Source organism: Fundulus heteroclitus, unplaced genomic scaffold, assembly GCF_011125445.2.
Source record: "Fundulus heteroclitus isolate FHET01 unplaced genomic scaffold, MU-UCD_Fhet_4.1 scaffold_94, whole genome shotgun sequence".
Taxonomy (NCBI): domain Eukaryota; kingdom Metazoa; phylum Chordata; class Actinopteri; order Cyprinodontiformes; family Fundulidae; genus Fundulus; species Fundulus heteroclitus.
In genome coordinates, this window is record NW_023397406.1 from 766,381 (window position 1) to 788,366 (window position 21,986).

The 21,986-nt window shown below is 41.4% G+C and overlaps 3 protein-coding genes and 1 non-coding gene across 4 annotated transcripts; 2 read left to right on the top strand and 2 right to left on the bottom strand.

Annotated features, from left to right (window-relative positions):
- Positions 1–3,664: 3,664 nt before the first annotated feature.
- Positions 3,665–5,011, bottom strand: ankrd45 (ankyrin repeat domain 45). The gene is made up of 4 exons (XM_012882793.3): positions 4,716–5,011; positions 4,126–4,293; positions 3,993–4,049; positions 3,665–3,839 (listed from the first exon to the last, which is right to left on the bottom strand). The coding sequence occupies exons 1-4, from the start codon at positions 4,975–4,977 to the stop codon at positions 3,757–3,759; spliced, it is 570 nt and encodes a 189-aa protein (XP_012738247.2). The 5' UTR covers positions 4,978–5,011; the 3' UTR covers positions 3,665–3,756.
- Positions 5,012–5,326: 315 nt separating this feature from the next.
- Positions 5,327–5,398, top strand: trnaq-cug. The gene has a single exon. It is a non-coding gene; the product is annotated as a tRNA-Gln (tRNA).
- Positions 5,399–6,291: 893 nt separating this feature from the next.
- trnau1apb (tRNA selenocysteine 1 associated protein 1b) lies at positions 6,292–14,512 on the top strand. The gene is made up of 9 exons (XM_012882811.3): positions 6,292–6,342; positions 7,314–7,411; positions 8,609–8,708; positions 9,493–9,545; positions 10,966–11,094; positions 11,486–11,602; positions 12,741–13,059; positions 13,408–13,450; positions 13,566–14,512. Exons 1-9 carry the CDS (start codon positions 6,304–6,306, stop codon positions 13,700–13,702), a joined length of 1,035 nt encoding a protein of 344 aa, XP_012738265.2. The 5' UTR covers positions 6,292–6,303; the 3' UTR covers positions 13,703–14,512.
- A 1,972-nt stretch (positions 14,513–16,484) lies between these two features.
- fitm1l (fat storage inducing transmembrane protein 1, like) lies at positions 16,485–20,008 on the bottom strand. Its single transcript, XM_012882794.3, has 3 exons — positions 19,532–20,008; positions 19,194–19,372; positions 16,485–17,289 (listed from the first exon to the last, which is right to left on the bottom strand). Exons 2-3 carry the CDS (start codon positions 19,370–19,372, stop codon positions 16,614–16,616), a joined length of 855 nt encoding a protein of 284 aa, XP_012738248.2. The 5' UTR covers positions 19,532–20,008; the 3' UTR covers positions 16,485–16,613.
- Between the last annotated feature and the right edge of the window lie 1,978 nt (positions 20,009–21,986).

Genomic DNA, 21,986 nt, shown 5'->3' on the forward strand with positions numbered 1-21,986 from the left:
CCGGTCTGGGTGCCGCTTCGGATGCACACACACACACACACACACACACACACACACACACACACACACACACACACACGACTCCTGCATGTGTACGTTGAGGAAACCCTCTTACACATCAGAGTTGTGACGTGCTCGAGATTTAGAAAAGTCTTTTTAAAATCCATAGTTGAGAACTTTCCATTCATAGATGTTTAAAAAAAGAAAAATCAAAATAGATCCGTTTATAGACGTCTGATCTGATCTCTGTAGACCGCCGCCTCATCTTTGCGTGAGTCTGTGCACACGTTCAAACCTTCGAGCAAAGTTGAATCGGGGGATTTGCAGCAACTGGGTTGTGATGTTGCTAACCTGCGATGCTGAAGAGGTGAAACAGCCTGTGAACACCCAAGGTGCTCCTGTGAGGGCCCCACGCCTTGAGCACCTCTGTCTTTCTGTCTGGCAGCTTGCATTATGTTGTAGTCGGTCATCTGGAAGGCTTTGGAGAAATCTTTTACTGGTGTTTACTACTTCTACGATCTGTAGTGGGGGGGAATGGGGGGGGGGGGGGTAGCAATGCTCATTTTCTACATCTGCGTGCTTATTCTGGTTTTCTCTGCATGGCTACTGGGTTCATAGCTATCTCATATCCTCGTGTCTACCTCTCTGCCAATGTTTCACTTGTTTGCTTTAAAGTCGGATGGTTTAAACTTTGAAATAATGGGAGGGGGGAACCTAAATGAGAAGTGATCAGTAAATGAAGTGTACTTTTGATCAGCTGAAGTAGAAAAAGCTCTTAGTTACAGCTGAAGTAAAGGATTTTAACTCTGTCATTGGTGTTTTGTGTTCCCTTCAATAACATGGTGAGTTATTACATTAATGATAGAAATTAAATTAAAAAAAAAACATCTGTTTGAAGGGACTATTTTGCCTTTTAAGCAGTGTGTAAGCTAGACATGGAAGAACCAATGTATGCTTTTAAAGTGTTCCTGGAAATAAAACATAAGGTTGCGAGTGCGACTATGGTTTCACAAACTGTAGAGTGGGTTTTGGTCTGATTGGGTTCATTTGGTCAACAGCATGTACCGTTTCCCTGCCTCAATCATTGCTACTGTGAATTTCTAATAAAGTGTGTGTGCATGATGGGAGGGGCTGTGTCTACTTTGGTATCTTTGTTAAATGAGTCAATGACGACAAATTTAATTTTTCTGTGGTTTTGGGGGGTATAATGAGCTGCTGTGCACTGATGAGGCCGTGTGAATATCAAGAATGGGTACCAAAGGATTTGCTCATAGGCGGCCAGCTTTGCTTCTTTCCTCAAAAACGGACAAATCAGATAATAGTTTAGGTTTAGTTCAAAAAGAAATACCGGCTGAAGTACATGCAGCCGTAGCTTAACTTGGATATAATGATCAAAATGATCTAATTACTGCTCTAACTAAAGCTTATTTTAATTTACTGTCATAAAGTACATAGTTGAGCTTTCAAAAGCCAGCCAACTTGTGTAAGACGTGACTAATATTTAGTACCGTTTAAACCTTTTTATTTTTTTGTGTAAAACATATATATGCTGCAGTAAAAGGAATTCAATTCAATTTTATTTATATAGTGCCAATTCATGAAACATGTCATCTCAAGGCACTTTACAAAGTCATCCAAGGACTTACCTGGAGAATTGACCTCGACCTCTCGTAAAGTATAAAATGACCTGGTCAGAAATAACTTTATCCCTGTTCTTTCCTGCTAAGAACATGTTTTGCTGTTATAGGGAGCATATACTGACTTTTCTGCATGCGTGGCAAGAAGAGAATCCATTGTTGAACGAAGGCCACAAATAAGTCTGGTTTTCAGTTTGTCCTGTTCAATATGGTCCTATGGTCACTTTAAGATCTACTTATCCTTTTATATCTAAAAAGTATTAGGATATAGCATAAAAGTGCAATATTTTGACAGTTATTTCATAGAATGAAATGTTATTTTATAGAAATTCATAGAGTAAATATATTGCAAGCTTTTGTAACTTGTATTTATGATGATTATGGCTTACAGAGACCCCAAAATTCAGTATGTCAGAAAATTAGAATAAATCATTAGACCAATAAAAAAAAGGGTGTTTTAAGCACAAACAGCCCACAGAGTTTCTATGGGGTTCAGGTCAGAGGAAATTGCTGGCCAATCAAGAACAGGAACACCATGGTCATCGAACCAGCCTTTGGTACCTTTGGCAGTGTGGGCAGGTGCCAAGTCCTGCTGGCAAATAAAATCAGCATTTCCATACTGCTCCTCTGCAGAGGGATGCATGAAGTGCTCTAAATGTCCTGGTAGATCGCTGCATTGACTGTGGACTTCAGAAAACACAGTGGACCAACACCAGCGGATGACATGGCACACCGAACCAAAACTGACTGTGGAAACTTCACACTGTACTTTAAGCAACGTGGATCGTGTGCCGCTCTTCCTCCAGCCTCTGGGACCTTCATTTCAATATTAAATGCTGAACATACTTTCATCTGAATCAGGACTTTGGACCATTGCGCAACAGTTCAGTTCCTCTTCTCCTTAGCCCAGATAAGATGCTTATGAAGTTGTCTCTGGTTCAGGAGTTGCTTGACACGAGGAGTTTTATATTTGTAGCCCATAGTATTTGTCTGTGTGTGGTGGCTCTCGATGCACCGACTCCAGCCTCAGCCTGTTCCTTGTGAAGTGGTTCTCCCTGTTGCTGGTGCACCTTTTCCTATCACACTTCTTCCTTCCACTCAATTTTCTGTTAATATGCTTGGATACAGAACTGTGTGAACTACCAGCTTTTTCAGCAATGGCCTTTTTGTTGCTTCCCCTCCTGGTGAAGGTAGTCACAGACTGTCTCCGGGACATCTGACAAGTCAGCAGTCTTCCAGATTATTGTGTTGCCGTCTGATCCAGAATAAGAGACGGTTTAAAGGCTCAGGAAACCTTTGGAGGCGTTTTGAATTGATTAGCTGAACAGGGTGTGACATGAGTTTCAAAAAATAAACTTTTTCACAGCGTTGTAGTTTTCTAATACGCGAGATTTTAGGTTATTGTGATCTGTAAGGCATAGTCATCAAAATTACAGGAAACAAATGCGTGGAATATATCACTCTGTGTGTAATGATTCTATACAATATATGAGTTTCACTTTCTGAGATGACTGGCGAAAATATAGTACTTTCACATAATATTCAAATTGTTTAAGCTGTACCTATAGTTGCAAAAGACAATGGGAGGCAAGGAAAAAAAAGACGTATATCACCTTGAACATGTGGCTGCGTCATCCTGTTGGGGGGGAATACGGTGAATACGGGGAAATCTTGGAAGAGGCTGGACTTGAGGCTGGAGTACAGGTTCACTTTCCAAAAGGAAACAATGACCCTAAACATACAGCCAGAGTACCACTGGAATGGTTTGGAGCAACCATTTTCATGTGTTGGATTGGTCCATCCAAAATCCAGACTACAAGTTATTAACTCACGAAGGTGCAATACAAACAAATTACACACATTTCAGATTATGAATTGTAAGAAAAGTAGAAAACCAGTTATTTCTCCAGTACAACAACAAAGTTTGTGTTTGTAATGTGATAAAATTTGAAGCACTTGAAGGAGGAAGGATAATTATGCAAGCAAGGAGCTCCAAACACAGAATAATCGCGCGGAATAATCACATCCCTCTGCTGTTTTAATGAAAATCTTGTGTGCTCAGTACCAAACAGTTTTGGAAATAGGCTTACATTTTACGCCGTTAATGCACACAATGTTCTTAAAGCATAGGCTTTTTTTTCAAATGCTTGGCTCTTTGGGTTTTTTGACTCGCTGTATCAATCTCCTTTGTAGAGAGTGTGTCTGTGAATAGCAAAAAGAAAACAGTTAAAAAAAAAACCGCGACAAAACAGATCATGGGAGATTCATAAACAGATATTCTTTAAAACATTAAGTTGGAATAAATTTAAGACAGTCTAAACAGCACCCTGAGTTACAGTCTAAGCATTAATATACCTCTTGATCCTGCGTGAGTTTCATCTGAGTCAGGGATGATGTCTTCCTGTTCATGCTCTGGACAGAGACACATATATTTCAGAATCATTTTTCCCTTAAGCTGATCCACGTTGTTGTGGTGGATCTCACACACCAGCCTGCGTGAGGCAGTCACAGCAGTCCGTCTGGGAATATTTCCTGGCCAGGTCCACAGGCCTCTCCCCTCTGAAGGTCTCGGCCTGTGTGTCAGCTCCCAGTTCAAGCAGAGTCCTCACTGTGTCCAGGTGGCCCCAGCAAGCAGCGAGATGCAGCGATGTATAACCTAAATATATATATATATATATATATATATATATATATATATATATATATATATATAACACGATTATGGCTTACCTATATGACAAACATGTAACATTAGATGCAGTCCATTCCGGTCCAAAAACTCAAAACACGTAACGTGTGTTTAAGCAGTAAACCTGAGCAGTGTTGTAAAGACGTATTTGCTCCTTTTTATCAGTTTGAAAAGTTTTTATTTTTCACTTAATGGACAAGAAAATAATCTGAATTTAGAAATAATACAGAAGAAATTAGGTTTGGCTATTAAGTGAACAAATGACTGATTACTACATGAATAATAATCCTGGCTCACCTAAATGAAATAAAGTGCGATAGTTGTGTTAACACTGTCGGTGTTAAATGAAGAGAGACCCCCTGCGGTGATGCCTTTTCACTTCCGCTCACCTCTGACGGTATGGCCGTCCACCCTGGCGCCCTGTTTCACCAGTTCACGGACGATGCTGCTCTCTCCCAACATGGAAGCGACCATCAAGGCGTTTCTTCCCATCTCGTCCACTTTTCCGAACAAATCCTGCTCCTCTGACTCTTCTGTGGCATCGTTGCTTTCCAGAAGGTGCTTTATGTTTTCCAGGTCCCCGGAGAGGACGCTGTCAAAGATTTCGTCTTGTTTTGTTGTCATCGCGATTCCCAGAACGACTGCTTCCATGGTTACAGCGTCAGTCGGTGTTGCGTTAAAGGCCATTGTACTGTTATGCAGTAGGTGGTATTTCTACATAACCCGGATTTAGTTACCTGTGGTTTTATATTGTTCTCCAACTGTTTTGGATTTTATTTTTATTTGGCTGTCTCTTCTTATAAAAGAGTATATTCTTGTGACAGTTTTTTTAGTCGGCCTTCGCGTGCAGTTTCTTCTTCAGCATTGTTTTTTGTTTTTGTTTCGTTTTTTTACGCGTAGCCGGTTGAAATGTCAGATTAATATCGGTTCATCCTACAGTTTCAGCAGTACTTAAACGTGTCATCAACGCTACGGTAGAACACACGTCAGCGGCATATACGGTTCCATGGTGTAATGGTTAGCACTCTGGACTCTGAATCCAGCGATCCGAGTTCAAATCTCGGTGGGACCTTCTTATTTCAGCGACGCCCAACAAAATGATGGCTCTCATGTCTCGTGTAATTATGTATTTCAGTACTTTAGGAATAGTCCTCTAACCTACATAAGATTCTAAGTATACAGCACAAGAAGTACATACTTGCATTACTACAGTTTATATATATGTTATATATAATACACAAGACGGACGTTTATAATTATAAAAAGAATTTAAATATATTTAATTCAATTTAAATGTGGAAAATATTATTGAAAACCTGAATTAATTCTCTGTTAGAACAATTGTTTAAGTATTTATTTTTTTCCCTCTGAAATAGTCCTTTATCTACGAAGCCTGCGAGGGGACATTTGGGGACTATATATGAAAATGCGTTTATTTGAGCATTGCGAAGCAAAGAGGACTTCGAGACAACTTCCCGGCGGAGCGGGAGTATTTTTCTTGCGCTTCGATGGACCGATAACATTGATTCATGTAGTGCTGCAACACAACTGACCGAAATAAATATTGAAACACTGCTTCAAACACATTCATACAGAGTTTTATATAAAAAAACTCACTCACATTTAAGTTTGAAACATTTAAATAACTACATATATATAACTATGTTTTTACTTCATTTTCATTATTGGTTATTAATTTCTGAAATACTTTTTAACCTGTTTAATAATCGTATTTAAATTATTTGATTTATATTAAAGTCAGTGGTTTTTTCATTAAAAAAACTTTCATTTTAAATTTAGTTCCCAAAGGCTTTTTTCCACCGGAAGTGATTTGGCCTACCCCTCTGCCTCCGCTCACTGAGGCGGAAGTGAAGAGGAGCAGTCAGGCGACGTGCGGGTCGTATATTCGTTTAGTGTGGACCTTGTTAGTTTTCGCCTAACAGATTCTTGTATAGTATCACCCCAGTACCAGATTCAATGATGTTTAACAGACAAAACAGCCTGTGGATGGGGGATGTAAGTCCTGATGTGCTGCTTCATTTGACAACATTAGCTTAGCCGCGCATTTCGCTAGCTTTGTTAGCCATGACGAAGAGAGAGAAAAACCTTCGCCGAAGTGCTTAGTATTGCATGACCCATAATAAAGCTCTTCGCTAGACCCATATGATAGCTTAAATTGTATATTTTTTTAGTGCAATAAATATTAACGTAGTTATGTTGTGTATAAGCGCTTCGTCATGCCGCAGCAAACGTTAGCTGAATATAAGCTAAAAGTCATGCAGCCTGGTTATAACACCGGCGATGCTGAAAGTAAAATCTGTTAGTCGTCCAGTCTTGCATCCAAACGTAAATATTCAAGTGGCTGTTAGTTTAAGATAATGTAGAATCAAAGACTCCTAAAATAAAGTTTTTTAGTTTTAGAAGAAAAAATACTTAAAACCTGCAAAATGTTAATAGTGTTCGTCTGACTGAATTTAGCACCATAAATGCTTTGCTGTTTCACACTAACTCAGGGCAGAAACTACTTGTTTAGTGTCTGATGTCACTTAAAAACATGCCGCTGTGTTGTTTTCTACAGTAGTGATTTGGAGTCGTGCAAAATCTGCACTCTCACTTTACTGACATAAAATAATTAACATTTATACCAAGATCCCTTTAAAGTGATTTCCACTCTACTAAAACTGAAGGGCCTTAAATGAAGTTGAAGCACCCTAATATATTTTAATGGCGAAAAGCAAATTGTTGTCCTTACTGGAACATTTAACGCTCACAATCATAATTGTTACTCTGCAGCCTTTAGAAACAAATTTCTGGATTTGCGTTAAACTTGTCCAGGTCGTTTACGAGAATAGAGCCTGTGAAAGCCACTAGCTTTATTTCGTAATGTTTTGGAAAGATTGCACATGGCACACGATCTTATGCCGGGTTGAATATATTTATCGGGTTATTTCCAGGCGTTGACGAAGCTATTTTTATTTGATTCATAGTTGGACCCATATATGGATGAGAACTTTGTCAAGCAGGCCTTTAGTGCCATGGGAGAATCGCCGTTGGGAGTCAAGATCATCACTCACAGGATAACAGGGTAGGCAATACAGAGCACTACTAACCAACCATGAGTCTGTGTGTGAAAGCTTTTAAATGAGCTAACACGATGTCAAGATATTTAGCTAATTGTTTTGTTTTGCACCCCCTGTCCCAAGAGTTTTTGGAGAACGAAAACAGATTTTTAGCAATGGTTTCCAAATGGGAATGTTTTTATTATTAATTTGTGGTGTGTGCATGTTGACTGAATGTATAGCTATTATAAGAAATATTATGACCCTTATTTGTCTCATGGTGTCCTGACGCTGTTTTTCATTAGACATTTAATGTAAGATGAAGAAATTCAATTATAATTCACACAAAAATACTTTTTATTGCGGATAAATTGACTGTATAAACCAGGCCTTAGCGTGTTACCTTGTTACTGTGCAATTTTTGGTTTTACATTTTCACATGAGCCTGTTTTTTTGGCAATATTGCTGCCCCCTTAGGGTTGAATGGTGGCTATTGCAGTTGAATTTTCCCGTTGTTTCAAATGGTGCACGCTTTCGTCATCATAACTCCGCGTTCGAGTATGGAAGCATCTCAGTCAGACACACGCCTCCCATGGCGAGTTAGAATCATAAGCATTGGGAGCATTGATCGATGGTTCTTTAACGTTTGTTACTGCTTTGAACGTTAGCCCATGTTAGCGATGATGCGGCTAACGTCACTTCACCACTTAGAAACTGCACCCATTCTGTCCTCCGCTGCCTCGGCAGCACCGGCCTCGGTCATCGCTGATCCAACGCCTCAAGCCAGCGGCTGGACCTGCTGAGGCTCAGCCCAGCTGGACACAGCCCCCTTCAAAGCCCCCTTTTGGTCACTTTCCCTTGCCCTGACCGCAGCGGTTAACCCCCTCTGCCCCTCACATAGCCGCGTGTCTCCTGGAAACGCCCGCTTTGGTGGCGGGTTTAGTTTCCAGTTAGAGGCCGTCAACCTTTAAATGCTGAACTCTCTCCTACTCCAGTTCATTTCACTGTTTTAACAGCATATATTCTTGATATTGGAAGATCTTCTGACCATATTGTTCATAACTGACTTAAGATCTATTTAACTGCTGCTTGATCAGTTACACATTCTCACCGTCTCCTTTGCTGTTCTCACCCTCCTGTGACATTTCTTTTCTTTCATCCGCTGGCTGCTCTTTTGCTTCTCTTTAAGGTCACTTTCTCTGTTTTTACTTTTGGTTCCACAGGGGCTCAGCAGGATACTGTTTTGTGGAGCTGGCGGATGAAGCGAGCGTCGACCGCTGCGTTCAAAGGCTCAACGGAAAACTGGTGCCAGGATCAAACCCGGTTAGCTGTTTGATTTACTTGCAAAAATAATAATCTTTTTTGCAGTAGTCCTTATATCAGAAATAAATGTTTTTCAGTGAACATTTGACAGTTTCTTGCCATCTTTTCTCAGTGTTAGAATCAGGTGTATTTCTGTATTTAACTGTTTTTTGACTGTGGATAGAGGAGCTCTGGCAGTCTTGTCTGCCCTTTGTTTCATGAACACACACCTGTAATCTATGCTTAAGAGAAAATGTATTCATCCTGTGCATTGCTCTGTAATCACAGTAGATCATTTAATAGAGCGTATTTAAATGTGCCAGACCAGTTTGACCTGCTATTACCAGTGTGATCTACAGTCATTTTAATCGTTCAAAACTCAAAATACTCATTGCTCGTATTTCTATGTGGCTGGAGATTAAGGCCTGTTGATGTAAAGCAACACATGTTCCCAACCTGAAGATGGCCGTGTCATGTGGTGTGTGGCATTGTGAGCTATGAGCTGCTGCGCTCTGCAGCGGGCTGGCCAAGCTACGGGCTCCCCTGTTCACTGGCCTGTTTCTGCTGCTGAAAGTGGCTTCAGGGCTGCTGTACATGAATGTACTTTGTCTGAAGCTGGTCAATAGAGTCTCTGGTAGGAACTAACTGAGGAAGGGGCTAAAGGCTGGTCTGGGTGGTGGAGGTATGTAAACCTAAATAACCATAACAATAACTCCACTTTCTGTTTTCAGCAATATCAGTGCTATACTACACGTCTTTGGTGTTTGAGGTTGGCTCAATGTCCGCTTTCTTTTCCCGTCCGCAGCCCCGGAAGTTTAAGCTAAATTATGCCACGTACGGGAAGCGTCCAGAGGCAGGGTAAGACCCCATTTACATTCCTCCTTTTTTTTGTGGGATTATTGAAGTCTAACACCAGTTGAAGAAGCAGGACATGTTTTTACTTTCCCGTTGAGGATGTTTTCAGAGCTTTGTCTCAATAAGCAACTTCCATACAGACTGTGCCTGTGTAATACGTCCCCCACAGTTCTTTTAGGCGTAACACGGTTGCTACAGCAGGCGCTCCCAGGGTTTTATGACCAGTCTCATTCCCAGAATAGCTCCAGTGTCCAAACTTAGTGTTTGGACACATCGTGCGAGTTGACTGGATGTGAGAAATGTAGCGCTCATGATATCATGAACACAGATTAAAATCTATATTTTATTCACATGAATGTAGAAAGAAGATCTCAGTGGGGTTAAAACTTTTGAGCATGAGCATTTTTAATTGTTACATGTATTAGTGTTGCTGTTTTTAAGCATATTGGGTATGTTGGGTTATGTAATCATAATAAAGTGACTTTTTTTTATTCTGTTCAGTATTAATTTCTTCATTCTCTAATAATGGGGGTTTTAGGAAACGATAAACTTGGACAGGATGGATCTCTCCTGTGCAGCAAATGACCCGACCTTTAATCTCAGCCATGTTTTGCAACAATTGCTGTTTTTTTATGGAGTAACTCAGCTTCACAAGGCCAAACCAGACTTTAAAATTTTCATTTGAGAAAGCTAAATTGTACAAAAAGGCTGTAAGGTGTAAATATAAATTCCCTTGCTACTTTTCAAAGTTCAAAGATCACGTTTTTAATCTTCACAGGTTTTTAAGTTATTTTTAGGTGTTTTCACGCCACATCGAAGGCTTGGCTGCCTTCATTCAGTTACAACTTCCATGCTGAAGAGCGTTATAAACGCGTCCTGCCAGTGTTTAGGTATGGTGCGTTTACTGATCAGGAAAAGATTGGATTTCTGTTTCCAGTGGCGTGTTAGACTGAAGATGATCACGCTGAAAATTGGCTTATTCAGTTCCCTGGTTGATTTCTAGGTACATCTCTAACTATGACTGGTGGTTTAAAAAGAAAATCAGAGATCAATAAGAAAAAAAATGATAATCCTCAACATTTGATGTTTTACATTTCTTCAGGATTTCAGACCATCTGCTGTAATAATTTAGCTGCTCTACCAAAACTTAGCAGATGATCATAAAGGTTACTTTAGTTTATAAAATGCTAATTCAAGTGTGTAATATGAGTCAGTGACTTTCAGCATTGTTGCACTTTTAAAGAAAGAAAACTTCTGAAGAACTTTCGATGAGAAACACATTTGCAAAACAAAATGCATACTGAGATGTTTTGCTACCGGACGCTTTTTGAATGAATGAAGACCTTTATGCTTCTTTCCATTACCACGCGTGTACAAACAGACTTCCTTATCAGAGGTTTTTCGTTTTTCCCTGCTTCTTTAGGCCGGAGTTCTCAGTATTTGTGGGAGACGTGGCCTCTGAAGTGGACGACTTTCAGCTGCATCAAGTCTTTAAGAAGTACCCATCCTGCAAAGGAGCCAAAGTAGTCACCGACCAGTACGGCTATTCAAAGTATGTCAACCACTCTGTCTTTTAAGTTGTTGGACTATGACTTGTTACCTGGCTTTGTGCGTTTTTGTTTGTGCTTTATTATTAAACTTGGTTATTCAGATAGCGGTGCTATGGACGTTGACCACCAGTGCATCTTCATCTGTTTTCGAAAAAGGCTGAAGAAATGTTTTCTTGCCGTCTTATGCTAAAACTATTGTTTTCCCCATATAGGCTAAGCAAGAGCAACTCACAATTCAAGTGATGCTACCTCATGTTAAAAGTAAAACAGCAAGTTTCAGTTCTACCATAATAATACCCATTATATTCTGTTTCTCATAAGTGGCTAATACATGGCAAGTATGTGGCACGAGCTGATGGGCAGAGGAGGCGTAACTTTGGTCTGGTTTTTCAGAGGTTACGGCTTCGTTAAGTTTGGTGACGAGAGCGAGCAGAAGAAGGCCATAGAGGAGTGCCAGGGAACCATGCTGGGGGGGAACGCCCTGAGGCTCAGTATTGCTGTAGCGAAAAGGTGAGATACAAAACAGGATGAAGTGAAAGAAGAAAGCAAGAAGCAAGCAGAAAAAAGGAGGCGAGAGTTTAGGAGATGAATCCGACTTTGGAAACATCATCCGTCCGTCTGCTAAAAGAGCATCCAGAGTTACTATAGCGGCCAGTCCAGAGCCCGGTCAAATTCCTTGACTGTGTGTGTGAATTCATGGCAGAATAGCGATGAATGTCTAAAAGTCGCATTTAGCAAATCTCTTGATATCAAGGTTGCTCCACAATCTGGAAAAGTTTAATTTGAATTCACTCTTGTCCAGGTCTGCAAATAACCATAAATATCTGCTCTTTCCAGACTTAATTCTCTCTTCTGTGATCTAAAGGTTGTCTTTCCCTCTTTGTGCTTATGGTTTTCCTTCCTCATCTCCTTCCTTTCTTGCTTCCCTCTAGCCTTGGACACTCATCTTTCCTACATTCCCTCTTTCCTTTTTTCCTTCCTTTCTTGTTTTTGCAGATTACAAACCTAAAGCCTGTCACCTGTAGAAAATATTTTGCCAAATTTATAGTAATATGTTGCAGACTTACTCTGTTAGTTTTAGTTTGGCAAACTTGTCCCACAAGATGAATAGTAGTCTAGAGAACGAAAAAAAAATTCAGTAAAAATATCAATATTGCATTATTTGGAATTTTCCTAAATTCATGTCACACTTTTTCAAATCAGGCAAAAACATGTATACTGTATCTTTGTTGATGGATTTCAGTGTTTTTAACACCTTGAATTACCTTTAAAAACACAACTTTTTGATTATTACATATTTTGCGATGGCAGTACTTAAAACACAGTTATAAACATGGATTTAAAAAAAACAACTAATGGTATTATGTTTGTGGTGTTTTTTCTTGAGCAAATTCATACGCAATTAATTAAGTACATGGGAACAAAATAGTTTTACAGGTATGAAACGGAAGTAGGGAAGGATAGAATGGCATTAGCCCGAAATTAGTGACACACACTTCAGCTAGTAAAGCTAATCCAGTTCAAGTTCCAGGCTCTCTGCAGTTTAGACTAATTTAGACTTTTTCTACTAAAACTTTGTCAAATCGGCTGGTTTTGTATCAAGTTTGCCATCCACTTTTGTAAGACTGTTGCTTTTGTTGCCTTCTAGCCAAAAGACGAGCTACCCAGGAGGCCAGAGCCAGAGTTACAGCAGCTACAACCCGACCCAGTCCGGTTACTACGGCAGCCACGCTGCAGGAGGTCAGGGGGGTTACTATCCTCAGTGGGGCGGCTATGACCAGTACAGCGGCTACAACAGTGGTTATGGCGGCTACCACAGCGGATACAACAGCGGCTACAACGGCAGCTACAACAGTGGCTACAACTATAACTACGGGGCTTATGGGTACCCTCCGCCCGGCCAGATGATGCCAACGCCTCCCATGGGGATGCCACCCATGTCCGCTGACATGTCGGGAGCTGTAGAGGTAAAGGAAATGTTAGGTTTCCTCTTTATTTGTTGATACGTAGCGTCATAGCTGCTTGTAATACACAAAGCTGACCAGTAGGGTGCAGTCTGAGGAACCTAAAGCAGTTCTACAAGTGAGCGAAGCTGCTAGCAGTCAGCACTACTTGCAGCTCTTATTAAACATGTAGCATTTATAGCGTTGACGCTAACTCGAACACAAACAAAGCACAATGCATCAGGCTGTTTGCAAACTTTATTTATTCAGGTTATACTGATGTGTCTTTTAGAGTTGCGGTTGAACTTGTAGTTGCGCTTTTAAGGTCCAGAGACATTAGTTTTATGTTAATGTTGTGTCTTTGTCGAGCAGGGCCAGGAGCAGGCTGAAGACGTCGACGATGATAACCCAGAAGGTAAGTAATCGTTATTTCTGCTGGGTAATGTTCAACTCAAACAACTTTGCTTGAATTTAGTGTTTTTAGCATAAGATTGTTGATGATGATGTTGGTGGTGTTTTTCCCCCCCCAGAGCCCATCCCTGAATGTGACGTGGAGCTGTGGAACAAAGATTTTATGCAGCACAGTGAGGAGCTTTATGAGGCTTTGATGAACTGCCAATGGGAACCTTTGGACTCTGTTGACTCCCCCATCCCCACCCTCTCCTGATATCATCTCTTTCATCAACCAGTACTTTAGATTTTTTAAAGTGATTTCTATTTTATTTTGTACTTCAAAAATCTGTGACCACAAACACACCTTACCAAACGCCGGCCAGAGCTCGGTGTGCGACGTTAAGGCTGGTTGTAGGTTCAGTCATACTTGTTCTCCTGCGAATCCATTCAGTTGATTGTGATCGTCAGCTTTTTGGTGACAAACGCAAAGTTAGTCAATCAGTACGGACACTGCGAGGATCGGATGGCGTCGATACAGCAGGACTACAGGAGCTGGAGCCGACCGGCACACAGAGGCTGCGCTGTTATACACTGAATGTTGTGTGGTTGTGTTTGCAGTGGTCACCAAACCCCCAACGTCGCCTTTTGGTTTGAATCGTCTTCAGGATCCTTGTGCAGATAAATCAGTCCTAATCGTGTTGTTTGTTTTTTACTGAAGGACTTTTACATTTCTGCCCTTTGGCTTAATGACTTTTGTTCAGATGGACGCTGGCTTGGGGGAGGAAAGCGGCTATTTGAGTTTACCAAAAGAATAGAAGATGTTTTCAGCGTGAGAGGCTCAGCGTCGTTGAATGGGGAGGGGGGGGGGGGGGGGGCATCTCCAAGGTGCTGAAAGGCGGTGCAACTGTAAGGTGTTTGTGAAGAGCCAGCTAAACTGATGGTAGCCTTTATTTTCTGTTGTTTAGCAGAAAATATTTTGTATATATATTGTCTTTCTGAAGATGTTTTATCAATAAAACTGTTAAAGAGCAAAGTGGCAAAGAGAAGTGACTTTGTTGGTAATGAATAATTTCCATTTTCTAAAGCATGAGCCCCAGCAGCACAGCTTTAAGTGACTGGAGCGTAGCCTTTGTTTATTCCACTATTTGCAGCCTGTGGCAGGTGCTGCTCAGTAGAACCTGCTGACAGTCTCTTTTTTCTTCTTCTAACAAGGCTTGTTGCCAATAAATCTTAAAGCTTTTAAAGCCTGTTTACTCCCAAGTAGTGCCACATACAGTGGTGTGAAAAAGTGTTTACCCCTTTTCTGATTTTTTTTTTTTAAATTTTGCATTTTTTTTCACAAGTGTTTCAAAACATCAAACAGATTTAAATATTAGCCAAAGACAACACCAGTAAGTTTGAAATGGTTATGATCAATGGAGGAAAAGGCCCTGTGTGAAAAAGTGATTGCCCCCTTAACCAAATAACTGTCTGGGCAGCAACTGCAATTAAACGTTTGCGATAATTTGCAATGAGTCTTTTCCAGCGCTGTAGAGGAATGTCAGCCCATTCATCTTTGCAGAGTTATTGCAACATTGGAGGGTTTGTGGGCATTAACAGCATTTTTAAGGGCATGACTGAGTCAGGACTTTGACTAGGCCACTCCAAAGTCTTCGTTTTGTCTTCAGTCATTCAGAGGTGGATTTACTGGTGTGTTTTGGTTTATCTTCCTGCTTCAGAACCCAATTTCTGAAATGTGTTACTTTGACACCAGATGTCAAAGCTTAACTCTGAAAAGTTCAACTCTTGTCTCGTCGGTCCACAGAACATTCTTGTGTCTTGATGGGTTGAGTAGTCGTCTTGCAATCAGAAGGTTGTGGGTTCAATTGCAGCTTCCCTTTATCACATGTCAATGTGCTCCTGGGCAAGGCACTTAACCCCAAGTTGCCTATTGGTGTATTAATGTGTGTGTGATTGGGTGAACGTGGCTCTAGTGTACAGTGCTTTGAGTGGTCAGTATGAGTGGAAAAGTTCAGTCCATTTACCTTCACCATGGAGGCCATTTTGGATTTCTCTTCTGACGGTGGAGGCATGAACTCTGACCCTAAGTGAGGCTTGCAGTTCTTTAGATATTGCTGAGGGGTCGTGTTTTTGCTCTCACTGTGGTTTTCTGGAGTCCCAAAGCTTTAGATGTGGCTTTGTAACCCTTTCCAGACTGATAGATCTCTGTTACTTTCTTCATTTGTCCCTGAATTTCTCTGGATCTCGGCATGAAGTTCAACTTTTGGGGATATTTTGGCGTAATTAACCTTGTCAGGCGGGTCCTATTTAAGTGATTTCTTCATGTGTGGCAGTAATCAGGCCTGGGTGTGGCTAGAAAAGGGGAACTCAGGTGTGATCAACCCATTATGTTTTAACTGGGGAGCAATCATTCTTTCACACAGGACCATGTAGGTTTGGATTATTTTTCCCCTTAACAAAAACAAAACAAAACGTAATTTAATAACTGCATTTTGTGCTTACTAGTGTTATCTTTGAATAATATTAAAATTGGTCTGATGTTGAACTCACTTAAGTGTGACAAACATCCAAAACTCATTGAAGGGGGCCAACACTTTCCCACCACTGTACATAAGGAGAATGCATTTGTGGGTCGCTCTCATGAAATGGACAATTAGCTTTAGGTGGAGGCAGTATGATGGTATGGGGCGCCGTCTACCTGACTGGAAAAACAAGGCTGCCTGTCATCGGGAAGAAATTTCCATGCAGTTTGATGTCAACATGAATTTCTGCAAGATTTTAATCCACCTTATGCTATAGGTAAAAGAAAGAAAGAAAAGAAAACTGGATTTATTATCAAGGTGGAAGTTTTAAAGATCTGGTTCACATATTTATCATCAACGCATGTGACGGGATGGAATAAAATGCCATCGAGCTAAAACGCTGCAGGTGTGAAGCATCTATTTTTAAGGTGTAAGAATGAATGAGAGAAAAAATATTTTAAAGGCACGTAACATTTTCCTTCTGTCAGTTGGTTTATCACATACAATCCAATAAAATACCTTGAGTTTTGTGACTTTAATTTGCATTAATGAACCTTTAATGCAACATACATTTACTGCACAGGTTTATACACAGATGGAGGCCAACATTTGTTGAAGATTAAAGAATATAAAGTTCAATGCTTTGGATCTTATCTTAATCAGTTAATTGTAGTGATTGTGGCTTAGTGCATCCTCTGCCTCAGTGCTGCTGGGCTTTTTGTTAAGCAGTCCCTGCCCAGGCCTACCCGGGCAGTACCAGCTGGGCCCCATGCGGTACCAGCCCTGATACAGTCCCCTCCAGCTGAGGCAGCCTAGAGCACCTCCCAGCAACTGGGTGGGGAACTGGGGGAAGTAGGCTAAGAGGCAGAGCAGCAGAAAGATCCACAGTCCAAGAAGGAGAACGCAGAACAAAAAGAGGATCCTCAGCGGGGCGTCTGAGGCCCCCCCCAGGCTCAGATAGGGGCCGAACACGGCCGTCTCCTCTGCCAGCAGCAGGCAGCACAGACACAGAAGGAAGACGTCCTCTGAAACCTCGTAACCTCTCCAAACCATCCCGGCTTTCAGGCACTCGGACTTGCTCTCCCCCTCCCTCAGTACCAGCAGAGGCTGCCCATCGGGGACCTCGGGACTAGTGTGTAAAGATTCATAGCAGCTTCCTGTGGTGTTCTCCAGGAGGTCCAGCAGCTTGCAGAAACAAAGCCAAAGTCCTCCAGCCACCGCAAGCCTGCTGAGGTGACGGAGGGAGAGGAAGAGGGAGCGACGGATGGAGTAGGAGAGGAGAAAGACGAAGGAGCCAACAAAGACGCACGTCCAGCCCCAACCAGAGCGCAGGAACAACCTGGAGGATGGAGAGGAACAGGAGAAATCAGAGGAGGAGCAGATACTCTGTCTTCAATGTTGCACTTTCCATCTTCAGGACCATCACTGGCACATTATCCGGCATATGCATATTCATTTAGAAAATATTTGAACAAAACCAGAAATATACCTCATACATTGTTTAACAGCTCTATTCTTTACCATTTGAACCTGCATCATCTACAGTTTTAACAAAACGGAAACCCCTTCCCATGATCTCTTCTAGCAAACTCAGTCTCTCTCGGTTAAGTGATGGTCTAAACAATTCACTTCACTCCACAGAGAAAGTGTTGCCTCAGGACGATGAGAAACGCAGACCTGAAGATCTCTATCAAAGCAACCTGGACTCCCTGATCCCCTCCATGCTGTATTTATGCAGTAGTTTGTGCAACAGGGAGCCAAACCAAATATGGGGTGTTTAGAAATAAACATACTTTTTATTTGTCAAATGTGAAATTCTTCTTTTTTTATGACAGTGACTTGTGCATTTCGTCTTGTCTGTAACCCCTAATCATGGAAATTATATGAAATAAAGGCTTGACATATTCCACCTCGCGTAATAAACTTTCACTTTCTGAAATGATTGACAAAAAAAAATTACCTTTTTTGTGACTTTCTGATCTTTTGAGCTGTACTCATATGTCCACGATTTATCAAAACGTCCCCTAGACGATGGATGAACTTTTATGTACATAAATCTGTAGACAACCAATTTTTTTTCACGTTTCTACGTTTATTTAAAACTTTGCACTAAAACCTCATAAATACAAGGCTCAACTATCAGGGGTAGACTGTAGCTAAGGCAACTTGCAAAAACACTCTTCGCCCTTGAACTTTTCCCATTGGGACTACGTTCAAAATGCTGAGAGTGAAGGGAAACCAAAACGACCAAACACGGTGTTGGCAGCATCCTACTGTGGGGATGCTTTTCTTCAGCAGTGGATGTGAGGATGGATGGAGCTAAATAGAGGGGGATCCTGATAGAAAACCTGTTAGAGGCTGTAACAGACCTGAGATTGGAGAGGAAGTTTACCTTCCACTAGGGCTGCGACCCTAAACGTGCAGCCAGAGCTGTAATGAAATCAGTGGTTGCCAAGCCTGGTTCTCAGAGCAAACTTTTCTGTAGGTTTTAGATGTGGTCCTGCTAGAGCGCAGCTGATTGAAACCACTGCATCACCTCTCCAGCGTATACCATCATGGTTGGCAGAATCCTTGATGTAATGATGACCCATTTGTTTTAATCAACTGTGCGGTAGCAAGAAGACATCTAAAACACACAAGACAGTGGACTGTGAGGACCAGGGCTGGGGACCACCGGTTTAGATCAAAACGTAGTCATTTGTATATAAGCCGGGTCAAAGTCCAGACCTAGAAATTTGCAACAAGACAGAGCGATGACTAGTTTGGGCTATTCCACAGACAAATGGATCAAAATGTCTGTCTCTAACTGAGCAAAGCTGGTTGGCATGCCCAAAACAACTTGAAAACGTAATTGTGACTGAAGGATGTTCTGTTGGCCTATCGTATATCCCAATGACATAACATTGAAACGTGAAAAAAGTGTGAAAAAGTTTAAATGGGGATTCATATTTGTTGTCGTCACATGGTTGGAAACAACGTGAACGTTTTTACGCATGCTGTATAGACCCCTGTGATGAGAACAATAGGTGAAATCCGTCACTGAGAATAAAAGAAAATGCATCTGATATCCTCCTCTGCAACGTAGAGCATATGACATCTGGATTCAGTTTCGACCCAATATCTAAAACATTAGGTGTTTCCAAAAAGTTGTTTAATTTTAATGTTTTTGGTTTTGTTTCCTGAGAGGAGCGCAAATGGAGAAAATGGATAAAACCGTGAGGGTAAAACAGGAAGTGGTCTTACCTGTAAAGGAAATGGCTTCTCCTGGCAAAGATGCTGTGCTGAGATACCCAGAAGCTAAGCGCAGGGCCGAACACCAGAGCAGCTGAGAGCAGCAGGTGGAAATGCTGCCTGAACAGCTTGTTGCCAAGTAACCTGGCTGCCAGGTCTGTCAAGACCACCAGCGCCGTGTTGAGGAACATCTGAAAGCGACACCAGAACTGAGTCCAGATCCACTCTACAATAGGAGAGTCAGCCCCTGAATACAGTATTCTCAACATAAACTAACCAGATTCAACAGTCTGCAGCATTTTAGGTTAATGCTTTGAACGGCTGTACAATGCCCTTAAAACGTCACTCACCTTAAATCACCGTTGTTGCTAAAAGAAAGGAGTCAGTTTCTAACGTGTTCCAGCACGCGCAGTTCACGTGTACAAGCCATGACCAGAAGACTGCAGACAGGAATCCCCTGAGGTCAGTTTGTCAAGGTGAGCTTTTGTTTTAAAGCTCGAGATCGGATCCTCTGCTCTTCCTCGGCGGCTAATCCTGCAGAAATCCAAAGCTGCTGCTTGCATATAAAACTTGAAGTCTCTGGTTGTTGGCTTGTTGGGGTTCGCTGTGCAACATGAATGAAGTGACAACTGGCTTTCAGGATTCCTCAGACTCCAAATATGTGCACGGTGTGAAATCCAGCCCCGCTAGTCTTCGGCCCAGCAGTCCTTCTTGCTGACTCAGACGTAATTTACCCACCTGTTGATTGGATTTTGTCACGGCTGCAGCTCAGGGTCTGTGGTGGGACTGTCATTTGGTTCCCCTCCCCTTGTGTGCTTCTGCAGAAATGCAACATTTTGCTGCTGCGTTATAACCCGAGGCATCAGAATACTTTTCTATTTCCATCGTAACTCTACCCCTCCTGCTATTCTCTGACTCTGACCCTCGTCCTCTGAACATAAACCATTATAGCATCTTTTATGTTTACCTCTTGAGCCTTGAAGGGGTCGCATTGCTCCTGCATAGGTGAAGGTTAATCAGATGGGTTTTTTTTGTCTTACACTATTTGCACATGACAATTTCAGACAGCCTCAATCTAATTCAAGGCAAAGTAATGCTATACAGTGATGAAAGTCCTGAAACACATGTCAATAATTACCTACAAAGTGTCTCGTTATTAGTATGTGTTTACGTGTATTAATAGCAGCAACCTTTGGACTGTAGCCGGTCCAAAACAGCTGCTGCAGCAGCCTGTTTCTGTCAATCACCTTCAGCCAACACACCCAATTTGCTCAGTTATTGTCCTTTCTCGCCCAGCACGCCTCCCTCTCACACCTCTTACCTTGATTTCACTGACTCACGAGTCTAATCAGTCACAAGCCATCCCGTTAGTTGACCGTTCTGTCACCAATGAGATTCTCATGCGTACACTCAGGAAGCATACTGACAGAAAACTGGTCATAGTTTCGGCTCAGATTTAAAGCTAAAGAAAATGAAAGGCAGTGAATGTGAATGTGGTTTGACAGTATAGATGAATACAATTAAATTCACCCTGAGCCATTTGAACCAAAGCAAAATGAGGAGACCTCATAGATGTTCTGTTAATGAAAGTTATCAAATGACGCAGGTAATAAATTAACAGGTGATTTAAGAGGGCCTGATAAATTGAAAAGGATTTTTTTTTTTTAAAACATTGGGACTGATTATTTTGGATTAATTTTACAACTACAGGCTCAGTTAAAGAACAGCTTTTTGTATTTTCTTGCCGCAGAAAAATGCCCCGTGTCACAAAGCTCAAATCACCTCAAAGTGATTTCTTGAACATGATAATGAGCACTGTACTACGATGGCCATTACAGTCACCAGATCTCAATTCAATAAACTACCCTTTGGGGTGGGATTTGAGTGAAGGACCAGCAGCCGACAAAATCTGCAGCAGTTGTGTGCTGCATGTCAATATGAACCAAATTTAATTGATTACCTTGTAGAATCTATCTCTTAAGCAATTATTACAGTTCTCAAGGCAAAGGTGTGCCAACTCAGTGTATTTAGACAGAGCATGCACTAGAACAGCACACCACACAATGTCCAGTATTTCTTCCTGTTAAAGTTCCTCAATGAGGACTATACTGTCATTACTGTGTAAAATGTCAAAATGTGAGCATCCAATCCAAGTTTTCATTGCTTTTGATTTCTTTCTCTTTCTGTCATTTTACAACCACAAACTTAAATTTTATTTATTGTTTAACTGGACAGACAAAAACAACATTGAAACCTATCAAACCAATGATGTTATTAATTAATCAGCCAAGCAGCCATGCGGCCCACGGTGACTCTGGGGGAGCTGTAGAGATCCACTGGTCGGATGTGGGAATCACTACTCGCCATACTTCAGATTCTTGTTCATTTTAAAAACCATGCATCCTAGTCCGGCCTCCGCAATATTTCTGCAGGTCTGTCAGAAGATATTTGAATCTACTGAAGATTATAGTCGGAACGTGATAACATGAATACTTCTGCAAGGTATGGTGAACAAAATGTAATTCAGCACTTCAGAGCTGCATGTTCCCCTTGATTTCCTGTCCTTAATTGGAACAAGTGTTTCTCTTTGTGTAAATTATAGTTCGGAAATGTTTAGCTCAGCTGAACCATGCTTACTGTCATTTTCTGTTTTGTAGCTGCCAGGACAGAAATAGAAGTGGACCTGAGGGTTTCTGAGTGTTAAATGTCCTTCCTTCTCTGGTTTCCTGACAAGATGCTGAAGAAGTTAGCCGTCCAGCCATGAGAGCCCCTCTTTAGTGACAAGCACCATTCGATCGGCTAGTC

What these genes read in the sequence shown, in the direction of transcription:
- ankrd45 (XM_012882793.3), bottom strand. Translation starts at nt 4,977, where the DNA reads ATGGAAGCAGTCGTTCTGGGAATCGCGATGACAACAAAACAAGACGAA. An exon ending in GGACGGCCATACCGTCAGAG is followed by an intron (nt 4,294 to 4,715) that starts GTGAGCGGAAGT and finishes ATATATATTTAG; the next exon opens with GTTATACATCGCTGCATCTC. An exon ending in AACTCACGCAGGATCAAGAG is followed by an intron (nt 3,840 to 3,992) that starts GTATATTAATGC and finishes TGCTATTCACAG; the next exon opens with ACACACTCTCTACAAAGGAG.
- trnau1apb (XM_012882811.3), top strand. Translation starts at nt 6,304, where the DNA reads ATGATGTTTAACAGACAAAACAGCCTGTGGATGGGGGAT. An exon ending in ACAGCCTGTGGATGGGGGAT is followed by an intron (nt 6,343 to 7,313) that starts GTAAGTCCTGAT and finishes TTTGATTCATAG; the next exon opens with TTGGACCCATATATGGATGA. An exon ending in GGGAAGCGTCCAGAGGCAGG is followed by an intron (nt 9,546 to 10,965) that starts GTAAGACCCCAT and finishes CTGCTTCTTTAG; the next exon opens with GCCGGAGTTCTCAGTATTTG.
- fitm1l (XM_012882794.3), bottom strand. Translation starts at nt 19,372, where the DNA reads ATGTTCCTCAACACGGCGCTGGTGGTCTTGACAGACCTGGCAGCCAGG. An exon ending in AGAAGCCATTTCCTTTACAG is followed by an intron (nt 17,290 to 19,193) that starts GTAAGACCACTT and finishes TCCATCCTCCAG; the next exon opens with GTTGTTCCTGCGCTCTGGTT.